The sequence below is a fragment of the Aplidium turbinatum genome, chromosome 15 (assembly GCF_918807975.1).
Source record: "Aplidium turbinatum chromosome 15, kaAplTurb1.1, whole genome shotgun sequence".
Taxonomy (NCBI): domain Eukaryota; kingdom Metazoa; phylum Chordata; class Ascidiacea; order Aplousobranchia; family Polyclinidae; genus Aplidium; species Aplidium turbinatum.
Window position 1 is genome coordinate 10477789 of NC_137486.1, and position 24044 is coordinate 10501832.

Genomic DNA, 24044 nt, shown 5'->3' on the forward strand with positions numbered 1-24044 from the left:
CAAAAAAGATTTTTGAGGGAGGCAATGGAAAGATTGTATTTTATTGATTAAGAAATCCCATTGTAAACCTAACAAATGTAACAATGACTTATGACAAGTAACAAATAAAACGATCGCAACAACAACAAGGAAAAAACTCGTAGCCACGTGTTGCGTAATCTTCACGTAGCTTGCTTGATGTTACGCGAGTATCATGCTTGTGACAAAAACAATCATTTTCTTCGCAATACTGTATTGGTTCACCTCTTGCTTTACGTTGACTTGAAGCGAAAACCAATGATCAAAAAAAGATTTAAACGTCCGTTCAAATTACATTTATTTGCAGTAAGTAATGTAACCTAAACGGGGTGGCTGCCACCCCGCCAATGCGGTTACGGGGTGGCGTGGCCACCCCGTAACCCCGTAAGTCGGCGCCAGTGTTCTCACATATATGATATATATAATATAATGTCACATTCTCACATATAACGTCACATTCTTACATATAATGAATAATGATACTAGTTATATTGGCTGCAGGGCATTCCATGGAACAAACAGAGAATTTCAATATGGAATAGGAAAATCTTTCATACTTTGCAATTTAGAGTAATTGTTTTAGTTTTACTCCGGGACTACAGGTTTTACTCAATAAAGACTGAAGAGTTTTGTCATCAATTGTACGAGGTTGTGGATTGTGGAATTAACTTACGTTTCTCCATGTTTGAAATGAGCTATCAGGTGTGAGATATTGTATGAAATGGAATACGTTTCAGAGTATGAGTTATAAAGAGTTATGTCATAGCTTGCCATGATAAGCAGTAAAATTTCTATGTGCAAAATCATTCACATCACGTTTGTATATTTGCCGTCACGGAACATTTTGAGGTTTGGTTGTGTTTGTATGTTTTTTTTTGTAAATGTTGCGTGAACTTGCTGCGAGGAATAATATTAGTAGTGGGAATTTCGTGTTTTTTTTTTGCTTTTACTGCACATAGAAAGGCCGAAAGTTATCATTTAAGCATCGCTAAAATTAACGTATTTTTATTACACGATTAACTGCTGTGTCTATATTTAATGATTAATTATTCCTTGAATTACCTTGGATATTCTGGTCTGGTCGAGCCCATAATTTTGTGCATGAAGAAACTGCAAGCTCAAGCAGCGCTGGTTCTGCTTTCTGGGTGTGCGCTTGAGCAACGTAGTTTAAAGGATTGGTTTCCAATCCATTCAGCGGCACTTAATGGATGGAATAATTCACAAACAACACTTCAACCACAAGTGAAAAACTGCACCTGGCCAATCTCGATAACGGGCCTGCGTCAGTGGTTCAAAGCCTCTACAAGCCAGGTTTACGCTCCCAAGGAAGCTTTCTTAGTCTGAGGCCAACAATGTAAACCAACGATTGGTAATAGGCTAAAATTGACTTTTTTCGGGTCTCGATCTATTTTTCCGTTGTGTATAAATGTTGATATATGATGCAGTACAGTAGCTTCATTTAATTGCAGTATTTATCATTTGTCGTTTTTGTGTTTCTAATGTCCATCGTATCTAGTCGTTGGTATTTTAATACGAAATTTAAAAGTTGTTTCTAGCACTAGTTAGGCTACAACGTTCATCTGATAAAAGTGACAGTAAAAGCAACGACAAACAGGTTGATTTATTGCTTCACTGACGAATAAATCACCCCAGTGGCGTAGCCAGGAATATTGAAGAGGGGGGGTGGTTTGGGCGGGAGAGGCCCAAAGGCGTGTTCGCCTACGACAACACCCAGCGGCTGGGGGACCTCCCCCAGGAAATTTAAAAAAATTACTTTGAATTTGGTGCATTCTGAGAGCATTTTCAACAAAAATGTGGGTATGAATATTGCTGTAAAATGATGCTGTCCGGTGGCATAGCATAAGGATAAGATCATGTCTTTTTTGGCATTTTTCGGAAATAAAGCTAAGTCTCTATGTTTTCTTGTTGCTAATTCCTGGCTGAGATATTTGAATGTTTGGTATTGGCAAAACTCGCCTTTTAATGCAGTTTCGTTTAAAATTAGGCAAACTTTGTTTTAGAGACATAAAGCGACTGAAAGCATCATTCTCAATATCGTGACGTCACACGCGTGCCAAAGGAGGCCACTGAATCAACCTGTTTGTCATTGCTTTTACTTTCATCAGATGAACGTTACAACTGGTACTAGAAACGATAATTATCTTGATAACACCCCAAGTTTTTAGTATTTAGTTTAAAAATGTCAATATTCAGTTCACTTCGTCCAAAATGTTAATCATTTAACAATTCATGAACGAGAAGTAATGCAGCCTATTAATGCATGTATTGACGAAGTTGGGTCATCACCGTATGATGCATGGGAAGGGATCCCCTGGGGTTCCAGGGAAAATACGTAAGAAACAGGATTTAAAAAAGTGAGTTTATACTTAACCTGGATTTTTTCTACGGTACCATTGTCGAGTGAACTGATTTGCCTTGGACCCGATGTTATCATGCTATAGAACATGCGTTTGTTGAGATTTTGTTCAGTCGCAATCAAAGCCATCAATTGCAGCATCATTTAAAATGTTTGTTACATTTCTGATCCAAGTTTGCTGACGACCAAAACTCACAATACGGGAAAGGAAACTGTGAACTAACTGACATCAAACGAATATCAAGTTTTGACATTGCTTATCTGAAAAGCTGTATTCGTTTACTAGTGCAAGCACTCTAAGTTAAGTGCAGTATCAGCAAACTTTTTTTGCCGTTTACTTAAATGCAAGAAATGCCGTTACTGCGAATTGTACGAACATTTACTATTGCTTACATAATTCAATGCATCTAGTGATATGTCTTTGGGAACAGGAAAGAGTTTGCAGTTGCATTCGTATTTTTATTTTTGAATATCTTCAAGATCGAAAGTGATTAGGCTACGCTGAAGCAGAAAAAAGTTCTGCTCATTGAGATACGTTTTTGAAAAGCGAGCAAGAATTTATATAATGGCTTGCAGCTACACAATTTAGTAGCCTAGCCTATGCTCTCACAACCATACGCACAGTGACATATCCAGGAGAGGGGCGATTCCCCCCCCCCCCTAAACACAGAAAAGTAACTTTTTCACGGTTTATTTGCTCGGTCGGATTAATGTAGGGGTACCATATGTCCTCTTTTAGGAGGATTTGTCCTCTTTTTTCATAAAAAATGAATTGTCCTCCGAGGACACTTGAAAATGCTCAAATGTCCTCTTTTTGCATTGCTATCATTTTCAACAAGGTTTTATTTTTATGTGACTTTGGCGAAAGCTAAATAAGGCTAAGCAACGATAACCAAAAGGAAAAGTGTGTTTTCTGTGAGCTGTGGCAGAAGTAGGCTCTCCTTGTTTAAGAAAAGTGTTTATTGACTAACTTTAAAGTTAACAATACATTGCTTGCTGTGGATATGGTGGATACATTTATTTCTGTGGCAAACGAAGGCAGTGTTACGATGACAATGTCAGATGTATTTTCATTGTTTGACTCTTGTTTTGCCTGTTTGGATGTATAGACCACTAATTTCATTTTTCGAGTTCATATCCTTTGATTGGATGCTTATGCTGACTTACACCAAAGAATAGGATAACGCTTTTCAGTGGTGTGTGGAAGTATCTGTCAGAGAAAAATCTTGGCATTGATGATGTTAAACTGTTCGATCTATACCAAAGCTAGTGCAAAGGCGTCTTAAACTTGATATCTAGCTTGCATTAGCTTTGTTTAAATGATGGCACATTAGAAAATGGACAGAATAGTTCAAATATTGCGGAACTATAGATTTTTTTAATGAATTGTTAAAAATCGAGCAATTCTTCATCTGCAATAAGCTATGGCTCCAAATGCAAATGTAAAACGCATGTTTTCTGTTGAGAAAATCAAATGAACAGCAAAATGTTCATTGACTGAATCTGACAAATAAATATGTTATGTTTTTTATTTGTCACTTTTTGCTACATAGCCCTATAATCGTCTAAGACAGTGGTTCTTAACCTTTTTGTTTTGGCGTACCCCTTTTGGTGCCCTCGAAGCGGTCGTGGACCCCTAAAAAATTTATAGCATATTTCGTCTCCTTTTTTGTAAGTTTTGAAACGACACACTTAGAAGAATCTGCTGAACTCGCGACGCACTTATGACGATTGATGACATTGACGAAGTTATGTTATGAGCTATATCTTGGCACACAGGATCAAAAATCTGTATTCTATATGCTGATTTAATGCTTTTCTGCAAATTTTATCGCAAATGAATAGAGTTTTTGTGACCTTTACAAAAATTTTCTCTCTTTTTTCATTTGTAACCAATAATTCGTTGTAATTACAGCCATGGAAAAACCATAAGTACAGTAGAACTCGGTTAATCCGGATTCGATTTGACCGGCGATTCCATCCGGATTAGGCGAAGATCCGAATTAACCGATGACGGTTCTATCAAGCCTGACGTTACCTATATACGAGGGTATTGGTAAAAATCACCGAAATTGAACGCATTAGTGTGGTCATCTGCCAATTCCTAGACGCGCGATCACCACATTAGCGACCCAGTGATAGAGTTCTTCTAAAATGCAGTATGCATGTAAAATGAATGTATTTGTAGACTCTGCGTCTAACGCAAGAACACACTGGCAAAAGTTACATCTTCAGACATGCGTGTCGGAATAATCTGTAGTCACTCAAAACTTTTGAAAACAGTTACCGAAGACGAGTTTCTATAGAAAACTTACAAAAAATCACGGTCAAACAAAGTAATCACGGGCAAATCCGGATAAAGCGATAGAGAAAGCGCAACTTTTGTCCGGAATAGGCGAAGATCCGGATTAAATAATCCGGATAATCCAAAGTTGTTTTTTAAGAAAAAGATTACAAATCATTTGTACTTCCAGTTGTATCCGGATTAGGCGAAGATCCGGATTAACCGAGTTCTACTGTACTAATAGGCTACAGACTAACGTTTCTATTTCTAAATTAAGCGTTGATCAACAACCTGCTGTCTCAAAAGAATTAAGTTAAACATACACAGGCTTATGAAAAGATTGTAGTCTTTTGGATGAAATTTTTTCCAGTTAGGAAGCCGAACCTTTGTGCGACGCTTTTTGAAATTTCAAACGACGCACCACGGCGTTGCGTGGCATAGTTTGAAAATCATTGTAAATACACAAATAAAGCAGAACTAATTTTTTAATGTCGTAATTTATCATTATCAATCATGCTGTAAATTCGGAAACTTTCGCAGACCCCCTGAAAACGCCTCGCGGACCCCTTAGAGGTTCATGGACCTCAGGTTAATAACCCCAGATCTAAGAAGATGTAAAATTTGTTTAAACGTAAAAATCCACTGGCATTTCGCTTGCTTACTAAACATGTCCTCTTTTTGGGTGATGAAAATATGGTAGGCCTAATTAATGTAAACCAGGGATTTTTCGGAATCCTTGATACACACCTCTGTACATCATTGTGTTTTGTTAAAACCCCCCTCCACGACCTACTAGAACACGGCCAAATATGTTGCTATTTGAGGAAATTTCTAAGAGTCTGAATTGTTGCAATCATAGCTATGATAAACCTGTCATCTTCCCATTACCAGAAGTAAGTAAAATAAGTAATATTTGCACCTAGAAATATGTTTGGCTTGTTTAACTGGAGATTAGGTATGTATGTTGAGCACAGTTTACACAATAAGAATGTAATATGTAAGACTTTTCAACTGCACCCTGGAGGTAATATCGTTTGGTGCAATTGCATGTTCCATTTAAAATATCAAGGATTTTTTGTGAATTCAATGTTGTAAGCTGTTCATTTGATGTGTCAATTTAAATTTTAATTCGTTTGTTTTTTGCCAAGTTTAGTTTTGCAAGTAAAATATGGCTTTTGGTGAAACATCCTGCTTTACAAAAAAACCTAACGACTGTATGATGAGATTACCTCCAGGACGCAGTTGGAAAGTCTCACATATTTTACATTATTATTGCATAAATTGTGCTTAACATACATATCTAATCTCTGGTAAAACAAGCCAAAAATATGTCTAGATGCAAATGTTGCTTGCTTTACATACTTCTGTAAGTGGAAAAATGACAGGTTTATCATGGCTATGATTGTAACAATTCAGACTCTTAGAAATTTTCCCAAATAGCAACATATTTGGCCGTGTTTTAGTAGGCCGTGCCCCCTCCCTAAGACTTTTTGCAGAATCTGCCTCTGCCTGCTCTAACAGGGTTGCAAATAGTCGTAGCCTACTGTTTGGGTAAAACATCTTTTCAAAAACTCTTTAATTAAAATATGTTTAGCAATCCTACATTTTGACTTCACTGCTTTTCTCACTTGATTAAATCTACATCAAGTCTCTCTATTTCGATTTAAAGAAGCCTGGTTTTTATTTCGAAACATCACAGTTGACAAGTTGTCTACCATGACTCCCCCATTTCTCTCTATTGTTGGCATCTTCATTTTATTTCCTTTTTGTCAGGCCATCGTTCACGGTGTCTTATCTTTTGCTTTGGTCATCCTGTTCTTATTTTTCCTTCACTACATAATTACCGTAGGCTACTCCAAACTCGCTTTGTCAGCCATTCGTTCGAGGTGTCCAATCCAACCCATCTCAGACGATGTCCACACGCAAGCATTCCTCAAAATCTGTCCACTCCCTCAAGACATATCTCTAATTTTGTTGAGAAATGTCTTGCTACACATCATTCGAACTATTCTCATTCATGTCGTTTACATTCGCTTGAACCTTACTAAAAAAAAATGTTTTTGTTTCTACTCTTGGTAGGAGAGCTAAACAATGAAAACATGCAGTTGATACTTACGGCATTCGTCCGCCCGGTAAACCAGTGGTAAAGAGTCCGACTCAAGATCAAGCAGAGCTAGTTCGGCTCTGGGTTTGTGCACTTTAGCATCGCATTTCAAGAATTAGCCTACTCTCTATTAAGCGGCTTCTAGCGGATGGAATAGTTCCCAAGGCAAGAACATTTTCTCGAAAAATCGGAAAATTTGTTCTGTCAATCTCAGTCATCGGCCCGGCGTCTTTGTTTTTTTTTAAAACTAGGCTTAAATGCAGTTTATTTTCGTCTGGTAGGCATAATTCATTCTGAACTTATCAACACTAACGATTATACGTTGACATTTAATTATGATTTGGCCTACAGACTTGCATGTTTGTGCATGAAGTTGAAATTTAGGCTAGCATAGGCTACTTTATTTAGAAATCTACAAATTTCGTAAAAATCTAGTTTAATGATGACAAGTTTTTCAAAAAAGGATTATTGCAAGTTTGCTTGTTTGTGCAATGGATACGTTGCATCGACGTAGAAGCGTTGTTGCCGGAGAATTATTCCATTCACTAGGTGCCGCTAAATGGAGAACAGACTTGAGCCCTGCGCGTAACCACTGAGCTAACGGGGCGGACTGCTTTGGTGCGGTTGATTGCTTTGAAGCTTTACTAGCTCTTACAAAGTTGTTAGCCTACGTTAAAGTGGCTACTCTTTTTCCAGAGGATGAAACTTCCATCAAATTGTCACTGATTGGGCTGAACAAAATAGAAAACTATGGGCTGCTTGTAACGCTAATTGAAATCCATATTTATTTATTTCAGCTCCAGACCCAGACTGAGTCTACTTAATGCTCGCATGCAGATTTCATATTTTTTACAATTTCTTAAAAGTATTGAAACATAGATCAGAAAAATGATGGTTTCATTTTAGATCATCACAGCGAGAAATCTTGGAAACTTTTTGTACAAGAAGCACTCAATGCTTGGAATCAAGTACCACTGTAAAAAAAGAAGCGAGAAATATTACTGTCCATGACATAGCAGGAATTTCTAAAAAGATGCAAGCAACAAAGCTCATTATCTTAGAGTAAAAATAGCCTATCTGTCACAATTACGTTAATTAACATTGACATGATGTTGTCATGTCATTCGTTCGAGAAAACAAGTTAGCTTGTAAAATTATCCGCATGGTGGGGCTAAAGAGCATGAAAAAAGACACAGTGAAGATTGCAGTTCATTTTTAAACTTAGTTTTGACTGATTGTGTTAATTTTTATCTTACCACTAAACAGCTCTTTGAAATCTTCATCTTAGCAGTTTCTTACATTTGTTGAAGCTTTAAGTCATTGATACAGCCTCCATCGCCAAGGTTGATGGTGTAAAGTTTTCACGTAGGCCTGTGTATTTGGAATTAGAAATATTCCTAAAGAGCATTGTTTGACTTCATCAAGGGGATTGAACTATCGTTGTTAAACTTTGTCCTTCATTTTGTTTACAAAGTACTGTAGAACGATAGCTTAATTTATTTCAACATTGAAATATATTAACTTAGAAACAACCGAAACCACGCATAAAAATTCTCAATAAAATAAAAAAAATATATAATTAATCATCTGTAGCCTAAAACCGATGTTGACTGGACGCTAGTTGACTAAAAAAAAAAAGAAAAACTTTTCATCATACTTATGCTACGAAACCTGCGAGTGACTGTTTTAAGGATTCATACTCTTATCTGTATGAGGAAATGTGCCATCATAGGCCTATGCGGAGCCTACATAGAAAATTTTACTGGCTCATGTAAAAGCATGTAAACCAGGCTTAGTACGATATGTTGTCTGCAAATGCTAAGCAGTTAAGCTGCTATTAAGATGGTAGGCTATGGTGTAATTTTTGCTAGTGCCAACAGTTTTTTTTTTATTTGTAAAAAAAATAACAACTGGCAAGCAGCGATTGAGAACTCTGTGACATGAATTAGTGGTGCGATACTGATGAGTTCAGCCTCATGGACGGAATACGTGTTTATCGCTGTCAATTCTTGCTACACTTGACTGCCGAGAAACACAATCATCTGTAAGCTGCAGCTCTTCAACATGGACATATAGTTTCTGCAACAATTATACGTATATATTATAAGCGTATTTGAATTCCTTCATTGTTTTAAGATTAGATTAGTGCAATTTTCCTCTCGACACTTAAGACAAGTTCGTACTTTTTGTTCGACTGTAGTTTTCGGTGATACTGTAAGCGCCGCAACCATTGTCACTGGCACTTCGAGCTCTTGAAAATTGACGACCAGTGTGCCCGTGCGATGTGGTTCCCTTCATCGATGCTTGTCGTCGTCGACGTTTTTCATCTTCGTTGCATACAAACACGTCCTTGAGAGCTCGACGGAAAAGACGATTGCGGATGCTGTAAATGATGCAGTTCCAAAAAGAGTTGGAAAGAAAGAGTCGGGATGCCAAATACTCCGCTGTAGTGTATGCATTTGTTGCTGACGCAGAATACGATTTAGGAAAAGAACGTGGATTTATCAGCCTAAAACAAAATAATTCAAGTAAGATGCGAAATTTTTGGCTTAACTGTTTGAAAACCTTATCCTAAGTGCTAAAAACTGACCTACTTTGTGATAGCATATTATTCCTGAAATTTGCAAGATTACCGTAGGGCGTAGGCTAACTACAGTAGCTTTCGTGGTGTTGCATGAAAAAGTCAGATTGAACTTTGTCTATTTTTAAGATTAAAGGTTTGTGTAGGTTAAGAAGAAGAAAGCTACAACTTATTTCAAACTACACTTACATTGTGAGTGTAGGCTGAACTCCTAAGACCAAAATGCAAGGCAAAATAGCAACCGTAAAAGCAGTTATCATTACTCCCAGTGTCTTTGTCAATCGTTTCTCTACATTAGCTGATCTAGAACTAGACGTTGAAGCGGTCAGTTTTCTCTTAAACTGCGAAATAAAACAATGTGATAAGTAATAGGCCTATTTCATTTTAGTCTATAACCTACTGTAAGTTACATAAAAATTGAAAACAATTTTGGTAGCCTAAAACATATTAAGTTAAGAGATCAAAAGATAAAAGGAATTATTAAGGGGATCAAAAGATAAAGGGAATTATTATGGGGATCAAAAGATACTGTTGCACCCGGACATGAAATGATTTCAAAATCTCGTATTCTCCAAACGTACCATGCAGACACTGGAAGAAACCAGAGAATATTTTTGGGAGTCATTTCGTGATAAAATGTGTTTGTCTTTTATTGAAGCAACTACTTCTTTTTGTGGAAAACTATCTCTTTGCCTGGTAAACTTATCAATAATTCACCTTTCCTGCAGAAAATGTTTGTTTAAAAATGTCTTCTTTTGGAGGCTCAGGTCTTTCCTTGGAACCGCACCCTAATTATCGACCTAACGACCATTGCTGCAGAATTATTTACTATAGCTAAATAGTGGATTTTTTTTACAAAAGTGATTCATTACCATCTGCGATTCAATCAACTTAAAGTAGACTACATTCCTTTCTAAAAAAACTACCCTTACCTGTGAATGAACAGAGGAACCAATAGTAGAAAAATGACTTTGTACTGAATGGGTTGTATGCACTTGCGCTCTAAAAATATGTAAATCTTTTAATTATACTATTTAAACAGAATCTTCAAACATAGAAGTAGCCTTTTCCATCGTGTTTTTGTTATAATTCTTGTACAGTAGTTCGAGTTATGCAAGTTAGTGGATAGAAAATAGATTGAAAGCCATATCCAACAATAATAATGACAACAAACTAAATTGATCACTGCAAAAGTTTAGACAAAAACTCTTACTTGTTATAAGTATTCTTGTAGCAATTATTGTTTGTGTTTTTGCAATTGTCAATGGCTTCAAACACATCATCGTCCACTGACAAGTCGGAAGAGCATGGTTGCTTGTTAAATGTTTCCTCTGAATTGCTTTCTAACCTGCCATGTTTTTCTTTTTCTTTGTTTTCGAAGAAGTGTTTCAAGACTTTAGCTGTCGAGCTGCTATGCGACACTTGAGATAAAGATCTTCTCATCTTTTGTTGAGAATATACTTGCTTCAACATGGCGCCATTGATCACCCAGACCGCCAAAAGTGGCAAACCTAACGTTACAGCGTAAATAACCACTGCCACCATACCAGTAGACAGTATCAGCCCAAGGGCTGATATGTTATAGGTGTTCGTAAAAACAGGATAGATGGCAATCACAAAGCCAAAGAACCAGATAAGCACGAACGTAAAAACGCATCTTTTCTTTGTCAAATAGTCTCCTTTTCGATACTTGAAAGGTTTTGTAATGGCGAGATAACGGTCCACGCTGGCAGCTCCCATTGTATAAATGGAAACAGAAAACGACAAAACAGTAAAAATTCCCATAAAATCCAAATAAGGTTGATTGAAATAATCTGTAACTTGGGGTGACTGGCCTTCTTTTCTATAAGGCAGTGGAGCAATTGACAAAACGTAATGATGATAAACACTTCCAGGAAGAACAAACAACCCGACCATCAAATCAGAAACAGCGAGGGATATTTTGAAATAGCCAGGAATGTTTTTCATGACCGAGGTTCTGAACGCAACTGCCAATACCATAACGTTTGCAACCACAATAATTATTGCTAAGATGGAATCGAAGACCATTGTAAATACAATTGCGGTTCTGCAAGAGGAAGGAAAGCAATCATAAGCGGACAAAGACTTGTTGTGGTATTCTTTACGAGACGTTCCGCAAGCCACTGATTCGCAAAATACCCGGTAAGTAAGAAACCATTCCGTGAATGGAATGTCAGAAAACGGTTCTTCTTGCAAGTTCCTCGTCAAGTTAGCACTTGAATGTGTTTGGTTGATTAATAATTTTTCTTTGATTATCAAAGTCTCAAAAAATGACTGAATCAAGTTGCAGTGGAAATGGTTAACCAACAAGTCAGAAGTATTAGATTCAATGGCACCAGCTTCTCTATTTGCTTCCGCAAAGCTGTCACTAACTTCCATTATGCTGTGTTTGTTCATCCACTGTCGAAGAATATAGAATGCCGTTCCTTCATTCTCTGAGGTACCGCAATGCATTTCAAACTTTTGTGGCTCACAAAACTTCGTATATACCGCTCGGTGGTATTCAGTAAACCTGTATGTCCTATCTTGGCAAGCCTGGTCAAACCACGGTCGATTTGCTGCCAAATGACATAGTTTTAACCTCAGCATGTAAGTTAGCAGTGATCCTGAGCCAAGTCTGAATTCGGGCATGGTTTGACAATAAGAGAAATTCGAATTATTCGATGAGTTCCAAAGCGATAGGATGATATCTAAACGAGACGAGTATCCTGTCGCAGAGTTGCCATCGGTAACTTTCATGAGATCGGAATGCTCTTCAACAATGTTTACTTTGTTCTTGTAAGATATGTCTGACTTTGCAGCAGGCAAGCAGAAGCACGACAAAACACATATAGCTAGAAATGTTGCTTTAAGTTTCCATTCAATCATTTTAATGACCAGCAATTTAAACATTCATTCAAATAATCTTTAATTGTTGACTATTACAACACAAATCTTTCTAGGCCACCTGAACAATCAAAACGACATGAAAAAGTAATAGATGTTCTCCGATTCAGATGGATACCAACAAAATTTAATGATTACATTGCAATTACGTTAGTCTACTGCATTCAATAATAACCATATGGTTTTATTTGTAGTTGCTCCACAACTGCTAAGGTAAGGTATTTTAGAGACAGGACTCATGTTAATATTACCCGATTTATCCTCACCGCGTAACACCATCAGTACCGTTTTGAAAGTCTTCGGTGTGACCCTACCTGGAATCGACCTCTGATCTACCAGCACCAGAGCCGAAGGCGATAATCACTCGGCCACTGAGCTGATATCAACTCATAACCTACTGTACTGCATCTGTTGTTTTACATGTTACTGTCAAAAACAAACTTATTTTTGTATTATTAAAGCGCGTAATACGTTTTGTATTAAATGTGTCTTCTTGTAGTCTTCTAACAACTTATAATGTCATTTCAATGTGTCGAGTTACTTTTAACGTGTTTTTTCATAGGACCTCCTGCGTTTTTGGAACAGACGTCTGCTTTGATTACATTTGTGCTTGTGCGCTTTTAATTGATCAACGTTTTGCACCAAGCACCAGTAGCGTTGACAGTGGAGTCCAGGGGGTACTTTTGGACGCAAGATGATTTTAAGGGCTCGTCATCTTTCCAAAGGACTCGGAATTTGAAAAAATTACCGCATATTATTTGGTTTACTGCGATTCTCTTAAAAGTGTCTTGATTTAAAGACTCGAAGATCTCATTAATTGGTATAGGCCCCAAATCATCCTTAGAACAGCCCCAAGTACAATGCCATTCAAGTAGGCTATCGGTACCTAATTTATATTTTTGCAGTTTTTGTTCGTTCATACAGTGTATTGCGTTATTGAAGAGTTTATTATAGTTTTTTTGTTTTTTTTAGGTTTTGTTTATTTTACTGTAATTGTAAGTTTAAAAACTACAATTAATTCTTTTTGACATATTCTTTCTTCGTCTTTATATATTGTATGTTTCAATGTTTGTAAGAATATAAAAGTATTTTCAGGAATAACCAATCAAGGCTTTGTCAGTCCGAGGATAAAGATTCAAAACCAACCAACCAAACTAAACTAACCAATGCTGTAAAAATAATATGTTTGATTTCTTGACTGAGAAATTTTAAATATATTATGAAAACCCACAGTGCGATTGGTCAAGCAATACAATAGCATCTCAACATTACTTTCGAGATAGCGAATTTAACTTTTTATAACGAAACGATGGTTTTGCAAAGCAGTCATTAGATAATGGCTTACTTCGAGAAACAAAGTGTAGCCTGTATATGATATCAAAGAAAGCTATAAAATACTTTATGAGCTTTCCAAGCCGCTTTAATATAATTAACTGAACAGCGTTTTCCCTGTGTCCACGGTGCAGCTTCAGTAGCCTACTTTTGCAAATCATTTTCTATTTTATTTTTTGCTTGCTTTAGCTCATGTAAATGTACCAAGAATAACTTGGATAAACTATATGGCCTACCTTACTGCAACTGTAGCACGATTATGGAATATCTTTGCTATGTGTGCTGCCTATGCATATACAAATGACTGCCTTAAGTTAATCATTCAATATCATCATCATCAGTCATTCAGCACAGAAATAAAATAATAGTAAAAACCTGGTAATACTTGAAATCAATTTTCAAATCATTAGATTAGTTTACTTCCTAAGCTAGGCTCCAATTAAACACAATCCATCAAAAACGTTCTGTGCATGAACGCTATCTTGTTGTAGAATGGCCTTATTGTCCTTTATCAACAAGTAGCCTACTGCTGCGATTGCAAGCAATTCTTTCAAGGTGCGTGCAAGTTGGAAGATTAGACGGTATGATAAGACTCGAGACAGTGATGACTACTTATGCTAACGCATTGTTTACCGTCTAGCATTAACCACAATCTCAAATCGAGTCTAGTAATCTGATCTTAAACGGAATATAAACGATGACAACTCAAGTCGTTTGCAAACATAAAAATCTACTAGTTTTGTCTTGGGCTAATCTGAAGCATCATTCCTTGAATCCTTGCTGTGCCTTGTTCATTGGAACAAACTAAAAATCTGCAATATTTTATGGAGACAGCAATAAAAAATCAAAATATAGGTATAGCTTCAAACGAAACCTCATTCCAATCTAAATTTAGCTGTTGGGTACAAAGTACGTTTCTGCAAAGAAGAAATTTTGATAGCCGCTATTTTCTTAAAATTCAGACTAAAACAATATCAAAACTTAAAACAATTTTCAGATCAAACAACAAACTGTTGAACTGAACACGGCAACAGAACTTCACAAGCTTCGGCCTATTTTTGCTTGATATTAAACTCTAATAATTTATCTGGATTATGATTACCTGTTCCTTCAACAAATTCTATCGGCAGAATATAGTTTCCATGAAAGTCTTGGGCTTGGCCTTAAATTTGAGAACAGCTTCATGCAGCACTCTCATTATAAAAGTGAGGGCCACTAAAGCCAATAAAGCTTTGAAAATGCTGAAATTTTCCTGACGAAATCATTCTGTTCTGATGGGTTAATCTTTTCTTGCTCAATTTTCCTGTGACTTTACAGTTTTAATTTCAACCTAATCTTAACTTTGGTTGAAATGAAAACTGTAAAGTCACATGAAAATTTAGCATGAAAAGATTAACCCATCAGAACAGAATGATTTCGTCAGGAAAATTTCTCGAAATATAACGCAATAAATTTAAGTTTAACATTTGCAAAGATTTTGTTCGCTTGCTGCTATTTTAATTGTCACACACCCTACAGTAGTTTTAAATGTCGTTGATTGTAATGATGATTCAACAGTTAAATTACACAGATCTTATCTGACGTAATGAAAGTCTTTGAAGAACCACTTCCTATGTGTTCTGGGTCGAAATGTCATTACGTGTAAAGAAAATGTTATCAAAAATACGCTGTAAATATAACATTCTGAGACGATGGAAAACAGGATGATTGACATATAACATGTTTATGCCCTTGGAGTTTTTACGTACCTGAAAATAAGCTAGAGGTGGAAATGAAAGTTTTATACTGAACAAACATACTTGTTTTTGCGATTTTTTAACAGCTTTACGAAATCTGATGTTACTTTACCGTGGCAAACCAACCCTTTAGCCAAATTGCAATTGTTCTGTGAACCACTTGTTTTGTCTTACAGATCTCAATCAGTCGTGTTTGACGTACAGTCAACCCTTTCTTTAATTCTCCATAAATTAAGAATACACCGAAACTAATTTCCCGTCCAACTGACATAGCTTACATCATGGTGTGCTTAGCGATGATGAGATTGCTATGTTTGGACAGTCTTGAGAAGCTTTCCAAACCCTATTTTTAGATGAACATAATTTTCACATCAGGTTTTGAGAAAATCGATTTCAATGCATTGAAGGTTTATAGAAATGATTTTTTTTTTCATTGTCAATCGAATATAACCTGCTGAAATATGAAGTAGAATTTCATGAGATACTGGTCTCACGGCAGTGAAAGATTATAATGTAAGCAGATTATGATGTAACTGCATTTACACCATAATCTCCTCGGGCGTTTTAGTGAAGTTCTCCCACATATGCTTTGATGCTTTATATGGTTCATGGCAAACTTTTCCAATCATTTATTAAAAAAATTGTTTTACTACTTTTTTCAATCTCTTGTTGTTGCATATGAAACAAAATTTTAGCAGCAACATGTTCAAACTGCAGCTGTCGTATTAAACGCATTATGCTTTGCATGCGCAGCTTAAATGTGACGGTCATGATTATGGGTTCCGTTAGAGGAGGGGCCGCGGGGGTGATTACCCCTCCACTAATTGGAGTGGGGGGGTAACTAATGTAAAAATTACCCCCCCACTAATGTAGAGATACAAATTTTATTCTTAATGTTTTTTTACTTTTGTGTTTTATTTTCATTTTTTTATTTTGTTGCACAACTTTTGAGTTTTTTGCTTAGAAACTCCGACTCGCAAGACAACGCGAAACTGTGTATCCTGTCAAAAATATACGCATCAGAATGTGCTATGTGTGACGTCATAATTTCTCACTGCTACAAACTGTTTAATTTCGCTTATTTACCACTCACAAACGAAATCTACTACAGTTGCACTGTTTCAATGTCTTTCGGCGTTGAATCGTTGTAACTCGGCGGCTTTTTTCGCGGAGAAAGCTTCTCTTCGCCTTTGTTTGAACGATGCGGGGTTTGATGGTTTTGCCATGCCATGCGATTTTGCTGATGGCGATACGATGGGTAGCTTTTAAAATTGATTGCAAGGGATAGCTGAGTCAAGGGACAGCTATGTGCTGAGTCAAGTAAAATTCCTATTTATTTTTGAATAATATTATTATTTGGAAAATTCCATTTTTTGTTTAGTGTTATTTCTTACACGGCGCAGATGGTAGGGCTTCATGTAGCGTCGAATCGATCAAGATGTCTCTCTATTTTCAGTTGTTGTAAAAGTTAATGCATTTTAGCTTTAATTTTATTTTTTTCTGAGTTGAATATAGGCCTAGCTTTGACCTTAACGCTTTTGACCTTTTATCGTCTGAAGTGCAAAATTTGGAGGACTGGAGTCAAGGAAGAATACTGAGATGGATTTTTGCGTACGTCCCGTCGTCCCCTCTTCCAGTCGAAATTGTCTCAAATCTTCAAAAAATGTGGCAAATGTCAAAGATCATTTACTCGCGATTTCAGATTTGTTGAAATAAGTTTTTGATTTAAATCGAGCTTAAAAGCAAAAATTTTTGCGCTTTCGGCGCGAAACATTTCGCCTAAGACGCTGTATAAGAAACTGAAGCTTTCAGTAATGCGAACGGGGTCTAGGGGCGACCTCCCAGAAGTATATGTAATTCGATAATCCAATAAGCCCCCTGTCGGTGTCAAAAACATCATTTCCGCCCCTGCCTAAAATTACCCCCCCCCCCACTCTCAGGAAGTGTCCGGAGCCCCTGGTCATGATATTCTGCTAGACTTACGTCACATGAGCAAAGCATCGTGATTACAAAAATTTCTAAAAAGAAGCAAAATTCGTAAATAAAGTCTTGATTAATTTTGGACGTAAGTAAGCATCGACCAATATTTTAAGTTGATTGGAAATACAGAGCGTTTGATCCCAGCACTTTCGTCGATGCATGGTACACTTCTCACCGTGTTGAATCCAGCTCCATACAATTAACATTTCATAGAATTAAAATTTTTATTTTGGAAAACAAATATTTGTGCAATACATTTTTTTTCTTTTTAATATACATTGCACCCATCCACCCAGCGTGCAAATAGTCAAAACCTTTATTAAAAGCTCGCGCTATTAGATTTCCAATTAGTTTGGGTTCACTAGGATTTCCACATACAATACTGCGAGCTACAGATTGATTCTTGATCTACTAGTTCTACTGCATACTTCCACATTCATGCCCTTTTATAACAAGGAGATAACACAATAAATCTCGTGTAGATTATAAAGCAGTAAACAAGTCGCAATGCATCAGGTAGTCGCAAATTGTCTCTTTGACATAGCACCAATTCGCGACAGACAATAGCCCGACCTGCTCATTAGCGCAACATCCACTGGTGGGACTTTATTTTGTTTCAGAATAATTTCAACATACAGTAGAGATCGGCATAGTCAAGAATGTACGAGTTAAATATCCTGAGAAAGCTTGGCTTCTTTAGGTGCGCTATGTAGGCCTACTGCATCAGTATACACGCTCCAATATTTACAAACTAAGTGCCTAGCATTGGGTCAAAATGCTCAGGTCCTGCCGGAACGTATTTAAACCAAGAACTAAGACAAGAACAGTCTGATATAAAAGCCTACAAGTCATGGCCCTTTTTGTCGTCGTCTCAGCATGCTGAGCGAGGGCAGATGAACCTTGTGTTTAAACTTTAAAGGGTGAAGCCAGAATTGGACAAAATGTACAGTCGCGTCAATAGGCGTCTTGGTATTAAAAGAATTAAATTTGGAGATTTTCAAACGGTGCGTAATGGTAGTTCCAATTTTTCAAAGGCATTGCACAATGATTCCATTTCGTATCTAAACTCAATTGCGGTAATAAAATGCTCAGCCTACAATCTTATTATCCTGATATGCGAATTTGAGCTCATTAGGCTACTATGAAAATGTAGCAAATGATTATTGATTTAATAACTACACAGTGCATAGTTAACTGCCGTGAGACTAATGTAGGCCGTATACACCAACACAATGGTTCGCAGACATTTTTCGTTGCCTTCCTTCTGGATAAGTTTGCTGGACCTACAACGCGCTCAGCGTCGCTTCATTTTCATTATCTTTTTTTGATATGTTGCTGCGTCGCAAGTCTAGCAAACTTATCTAAAGACGTGGCAAAAAAAGAGAAAAGAACTACTGTATTAATCATTCATCAACAGTTCTTTTGTCTAAACAAGATGGCAGCTTGTCTTCTCCACGTAATCAATTAGGAACGTTACACGCGTGTGAATAAAGTTAAACGTATTTTTTGTTTACACGAGCAAGCAACAAGTGTGCTTTGAACCTGCAGGGACGTAGGCTACACAATAAATTAATCATAAGCTTAATATACTCAGGAAAACGCTACTATCATAACAAGAATGCATCGACGACAGCAAACAAAAAAATTAAAACAAATTGTTAAAACGGTTTAACATTCAACACAATAGAATCCTATCACAAAGTTCAATAAAATCACCTATTAGCCTACTTTTGTCCCAAGCATAGTCCGATAAGCTGCACAATGGTTTTTCCACTTTCCTTTTAACGCATAAGCTTTTGCATACCACACAAACGGTTAAAAATACTAGGCTATTAACTATTATAGCCTCCTTCAGCAACATAACCATTCTATAACCCAAACAGCTGTTAGCTTTCAACTTTAGGCTACAACGTTCTATTACCTCTCGGTTTATTGCCATGCTACCTAATGGTGGCACAAAGTAGGCTACATTCGTTTTCGCATTAGAACAAGGCAGATTGATGATAAAAATAAAATAAGTTACTGTAATCAAATCTGTATCACATAGACTAGCCTACATGTCTCATGATATTTCGGAACAAAATTGACGGAGAGGCTTTGTTAAAGTGTTTCATATCTTGTGATATCATTTTGATTGCAGATCAAACAGATCAGTTTGGTGAACAAAGTTATCCAATTAATAAGGTGCGCTTCAAGACAAAGAAACTACGTGTAATGTCAATTGGGCAAATCATTCAATAAAAACGAAACATCATTGTGTTGAATTGTTTAGATAATTTAGATTTAAGATATTGTAAAATGATAATTTTGTTGCTTTACAATAAATTGCAGCTTTTAGCTTTAAGTTATTCAGACCACTGCAATAACAAGATTCTTATCAAGCGACAACTAAATTGCCAACTGTTTCATTCGCAAATTGATAAAATTGCATGTTTGAACTAACTTATATTTGCAAAGATCTTTATTTGGGTTTTTGATAAATACTTTCATGTGCATTGGAACAGCTCACTTCAAGGTCAGTTTTTGTCACTCAGCAGCAGTTACTGGATGGACTTGTTTTCAGGGAGCAAGGCTTTTTAACAACAAGCTTAAATTCCCTCTGCCAACTTTAACGAGGTAAAAGGTCAGCTGCAAGTATGAAAAACTTCCAAAATTAATTTTACAAACATTTTTTTCACACTAAGAGTAAATATTCCCACAGTCAATCAATCAACCAAGAAAGAAACTGACATATACTCATCGCCAGAAAAGGCAGACCGCGGAAGTGCAACTGCATTGTCTGCCAAAAACGTTTCATAGAAATCTGTTGTGATTGTTTCGACGCCTTTAAAACACGATGACTATTTAACATATCCATCCAAAAAATCAATTCTGTTTTGTCTTTATTCAACGTTTGTATTTCTAACTCTACTTTTCGATAATAAAATGCTCTAATTTTACAAATCGTTTGATAAAAATGGCTCATGCTGTTTTTTTTGCGTATCTAATTATTAAACCACAGAGAAATAAAACAAAGTAACTTTAGTCGGTTTAACATGATGTATTACATACACAAATATAACATAATTAAAAATAAACTCTAACGTTTTTGACACGTACGTGTGTAACAAGCGTATCGTGTGTAACAAACGTACGTATCAAACGTAATAATTCGTCTCTCAACCGGCAGTTATTCGCCTGTGGCTCATCGTTCCTTTTGTGTGTATTCTTATTGTTTGTCAAACGCCTGTAGTTTACACCTCATGTGATCTGTTTTCCACCGTATAATTTACTTGTAATCATTCCTGTGTCACTCGTTCAGTTTGCGCTTTTCAGTCTGGAGTGTCGTTAGTATACAGCAGTGGTTCCCAACCTTTTTGATCTTGCGGCACCCTATCAAAGAGATAAATAGTTCGCGGCACCCTGGTAAAACTGGATCAATTTTATGAGGTTTCTGTATTTCAAATAACTGTATGAAATAACACAGAATGAGTTGTACAGTAGCCTATAGCGTGCGTAAATAAATGTATTTATTCAAAAGTTAGTGTGAAATTTGGGCTTGACTTCTTGCACAAAGTCCCTTAATATCTGGGGGCACATTCGATAAAGCCACCCGCATTTCTTCCTCGATATAAGCAGTGGTTCTAGTTTATTAGTTTTTATGTTCGTTAATGCGGAAAATCCACTCTCACATAAGTAGGACGTGAAAAACTGCAGCAAAAGCACAATAGCTTTCTTTCCAACGCAAGGATATTCATTTTGAATTTTTATCCAGAACTCGTCAAAAGGCATCTGCTTGTACATAAGCTTAAAATTTCCATCGTTACAAATTTCAATTAATTATTCTTTTTCTTTAAGATTCAAAACAATATGAGAGTCCAGTAAAAATGTATTTCGTACCCATGCGTAATTTTCCGTGGACAAACTGGGAAAATACTTCTCAATTTTTTCTTCCAATGATATTAGGTGCTGAGTTATTTATGAGACAACTTCTTTGTTTTTCATTTCAGAGAAATGTGGAAGCATGTCAAAGTTTCTGTTCTCCACTTTTAAGGACCACATTTGCAATTTTTCTTGCAGTGCTTTCATTTTATCGGTTGAAGTTAAGAGAGTTTCATTTTTGCCCTGCAATTTCGCATTCACGTTACTTAAATGGTCGACGATATCTACTAAATACGCTAATTTGGAGACCCAATTGTAATTGCAAAGCAATTCACAAAATTCCTCTAGCTTTTCAAGGCTGAAAAATAAGAGCATTTCATCCTTCAACTCACATAGACACATACTCGTGACAATGCTTTTCCATGCGACAACCATCTTACTTAGAACAGCAACGAGTCAAAATCTCTTTCACGCTGTTTTTCCTGGGCAAGAAAACAAACGCTTGCCGCGGATTATCTACTTACCGCCAGCGACTTCCCCACTGAGCAATTCTCCAGAAAGGAGCAGGGAATAACTGCGAGACGCGAAACTTAATACGCACTGAAACTTGACTAGAAATAAATAAATTCCGCACTTAACGGGTTAAAGTTAATATAAAGAATGGACCGCAGTATTGCGATATCTCAATATCTTGCGGCACCCTTGAGCATTGCAATTGGCACCCCAGGGTGCCGCGGCACCCCGGTTGGGAATCACTGGTATACAGTAACAGTTATTGTGTAAAGTCAACTTACCTTACAATTTTCACTTTATGTATTGCAGGTATGTAATTCCTGATGAGGACACACGTACGTGTCGAAAACGTTAGAGTTTATTTTTAATTATGTTATATTTGTGTATGTAATACATCATCATGTTAAACCCGCTGAAGTTACTTTGTTTTATTTCTCTATGGTTCAACAAAGCAAACTCTCTACCAAAGCTTTATCATCTAATTATTACTTGTATAATTCACTCACCACACTGTCAAATGCTTCATGGAGCCCTTTACTTGAATGCATTTTTTTTAATCTATTATCCAATGCTGACACTGTAACGACGAGTATGAACATTTATGGCTCACTGCAAAAATTTAACGCACACCGTTCTAAACAGCTTTTCTGAGTGGCATTTAAAACATTTTAAATGTTGCAAGATGATTATTGGACAGTGTCGCGCACGTTTTTACTGAAACAATTTTACAATCAATCAAACCAGAGACTATTTCTTCGATGGAAACGTGTTCTATAGTATAATTGCGCTAATTACTATAGGCTACTTTCCTGACATTTGGAATCAGAAATATATTTTATCACGAAACACCCAACCGTTTTACGCGTGTATCATTTCACTGTTGGTTTTTGTTCTTAAAACGTTCAGCAGCGCGTTCTTTTTTCTGTGGGATGACGGCGGTTGACGTTTTGTAATGCAACCACACTTGGTGATGCTTTTTCAGCTCTTACCACATTGTACCCCGTGGCGTAGGTCGGAAGTTTCTACGCTGGAGTTTCACAGTGAAGTTTGTGAACTTGCACTGATCAGAGAGCCGAAACAAAGGCTCTCGATGCAGTTATTGGCTTTCAACAACTTGGATATCTTTTACCTGAACGTATTCAAATTGCTATGGACTGTGTAGCCTATGCTTGAAACGCATGTGTTTTTGGTTGAAAGGAGCCAAATCTTATGTAAGGCCATTTGCTTTGCATTGTATGGCACTTTTTAGAGTAAAAGATGTACGGAATACACTGACAAAAGATAAACATAATATGAATAAGAAAACAAGAAAGTAATTGGGTACAATATTTTTTTATGTCTATTACCTGTTTTAATGTGTAGCAAAGTGATATCTTTTCCAAAATTATGATAACCAATAAAATTTGAAAGACGTTCTCCTGTCGACTTCGCTCAGGTAGACCAATTCTAGATCAAGCCAAATTGGTTCTATTAAAAATGCTGCCAAAATAATCGCACCAGATTTCAAGCTGACATTGAATCAATGTAAAAGAATGCGTTTGCTGGCTGGATCGGGCAATTATTTGGGGCGGGGATTATCTGCAATCCTGTTTTCACAAGTCTAACTGTTATCATAAGATGTGAAGGCTATCCGATGCAAACTATTTATTAATTCTATCTCCAGCTAATTCTTGTTTTTTTTTATATTTAGTTGTGTCTCACTTTTGCACTAAAGGCGATTTTTGGATTGTAGCACAATGCAACTACACTACGCTATTTCTAACTTTAGTTTGGACAAAACATACGACCAGGCAAATAAAAAATGATGGCTTTAAAAAGAATACAATAAAACTTTCAGATATTAAGTTCAAGAGAAAAGGAACAATGACCTCTTTCTAGGAAAAATGTAGCTGTATCTACCTGCGTTTGCTAGTAGACATCCCATAAAGTATTTTTTCCTCTGAACAATTTTAAATGTGTTCGTACGTTGCCTTGCAATTCTTTCATGCGGTACAACAAATTACCTGGTGTTGTGCTGCTTTAATCTTACCTGAAGTTTAGCGGAATGCAAAACAAACTCACGAAAACTTGTTAGCAAATTAAAATAAATAGATAAGGCGACTTAAACCTGCTGTGTCATGAACAACGCACCACTATCTCAAGAAGTAAGCATGTTCAAACTTGATAACAGCGTTTTACAGAAACTAAAAAGATAATGTTTGTATTCCATTTGTTTTCAGTGGATTTGAGATTGAAATCGTTTCATTTCTGCGTTGACTTCCTAAGACAATGATTCTTAACCTTTTGCCTTGTCGGCACCACCTTGAAATTACCAACCAGTTCTCGCACCCCCTCCCAGGATTGACTGAAAA

The 24044-nt window shown here is 36.6% G+C and overlaps 1 protein-coding gene across 1 annotated transcript; it reads right to left on the bottom strand.

Moving 5' to 3' along the window:
* Nucleotides 1-8327: 8327 nt before the first annotated feature.
* On the bottom strand, nt 8328-12253 carry LOC145783956 (uncharacterized). Its single transcript, XM_082595717.1, has 4 exons — nt 10578-12253; nt 10297-10366; nt 9554-9705; nt 8328-9292 (listed from the first exon to the last, which is right to left on the bottom strand). The coding sequence occupies exons 1-4, from the start codon at nt 12251-12253 to the stop codon at nt 8950-8952; spliced, it is 2241 nt and encodes a 746-aa protein (XP_082451843.1). The 3' UTR covers nt 8328-8949.
* Nucleotides 12254-24044: the final 11791 nt, after the last annotated feature.

Bases quoted from the DNA above. Each gene is read 5' to 3' on its own strand.
- LOC145783956 (XM_082595717.1), bottom strand. From the start codon at position 12,253: ATGATTGAATGGAAACTTAAAGCAACATTTCTAGCTATATGTGTTTTG. The intron at 10,367-10,577 runs GTAAGAGTTTTT...ACATATTTTTAG, and splicing joins TACAAGAATACTTATAACAA to AGCGCAAGTGCATACAACCC. The intron at 9,293-9,553 runs GTAAGTGTAGTT...ATTTTGTTTTAG, and splicing joins GTTCAGCCTACACTCACAAT to GCTGATAAATCCACGTTCTT.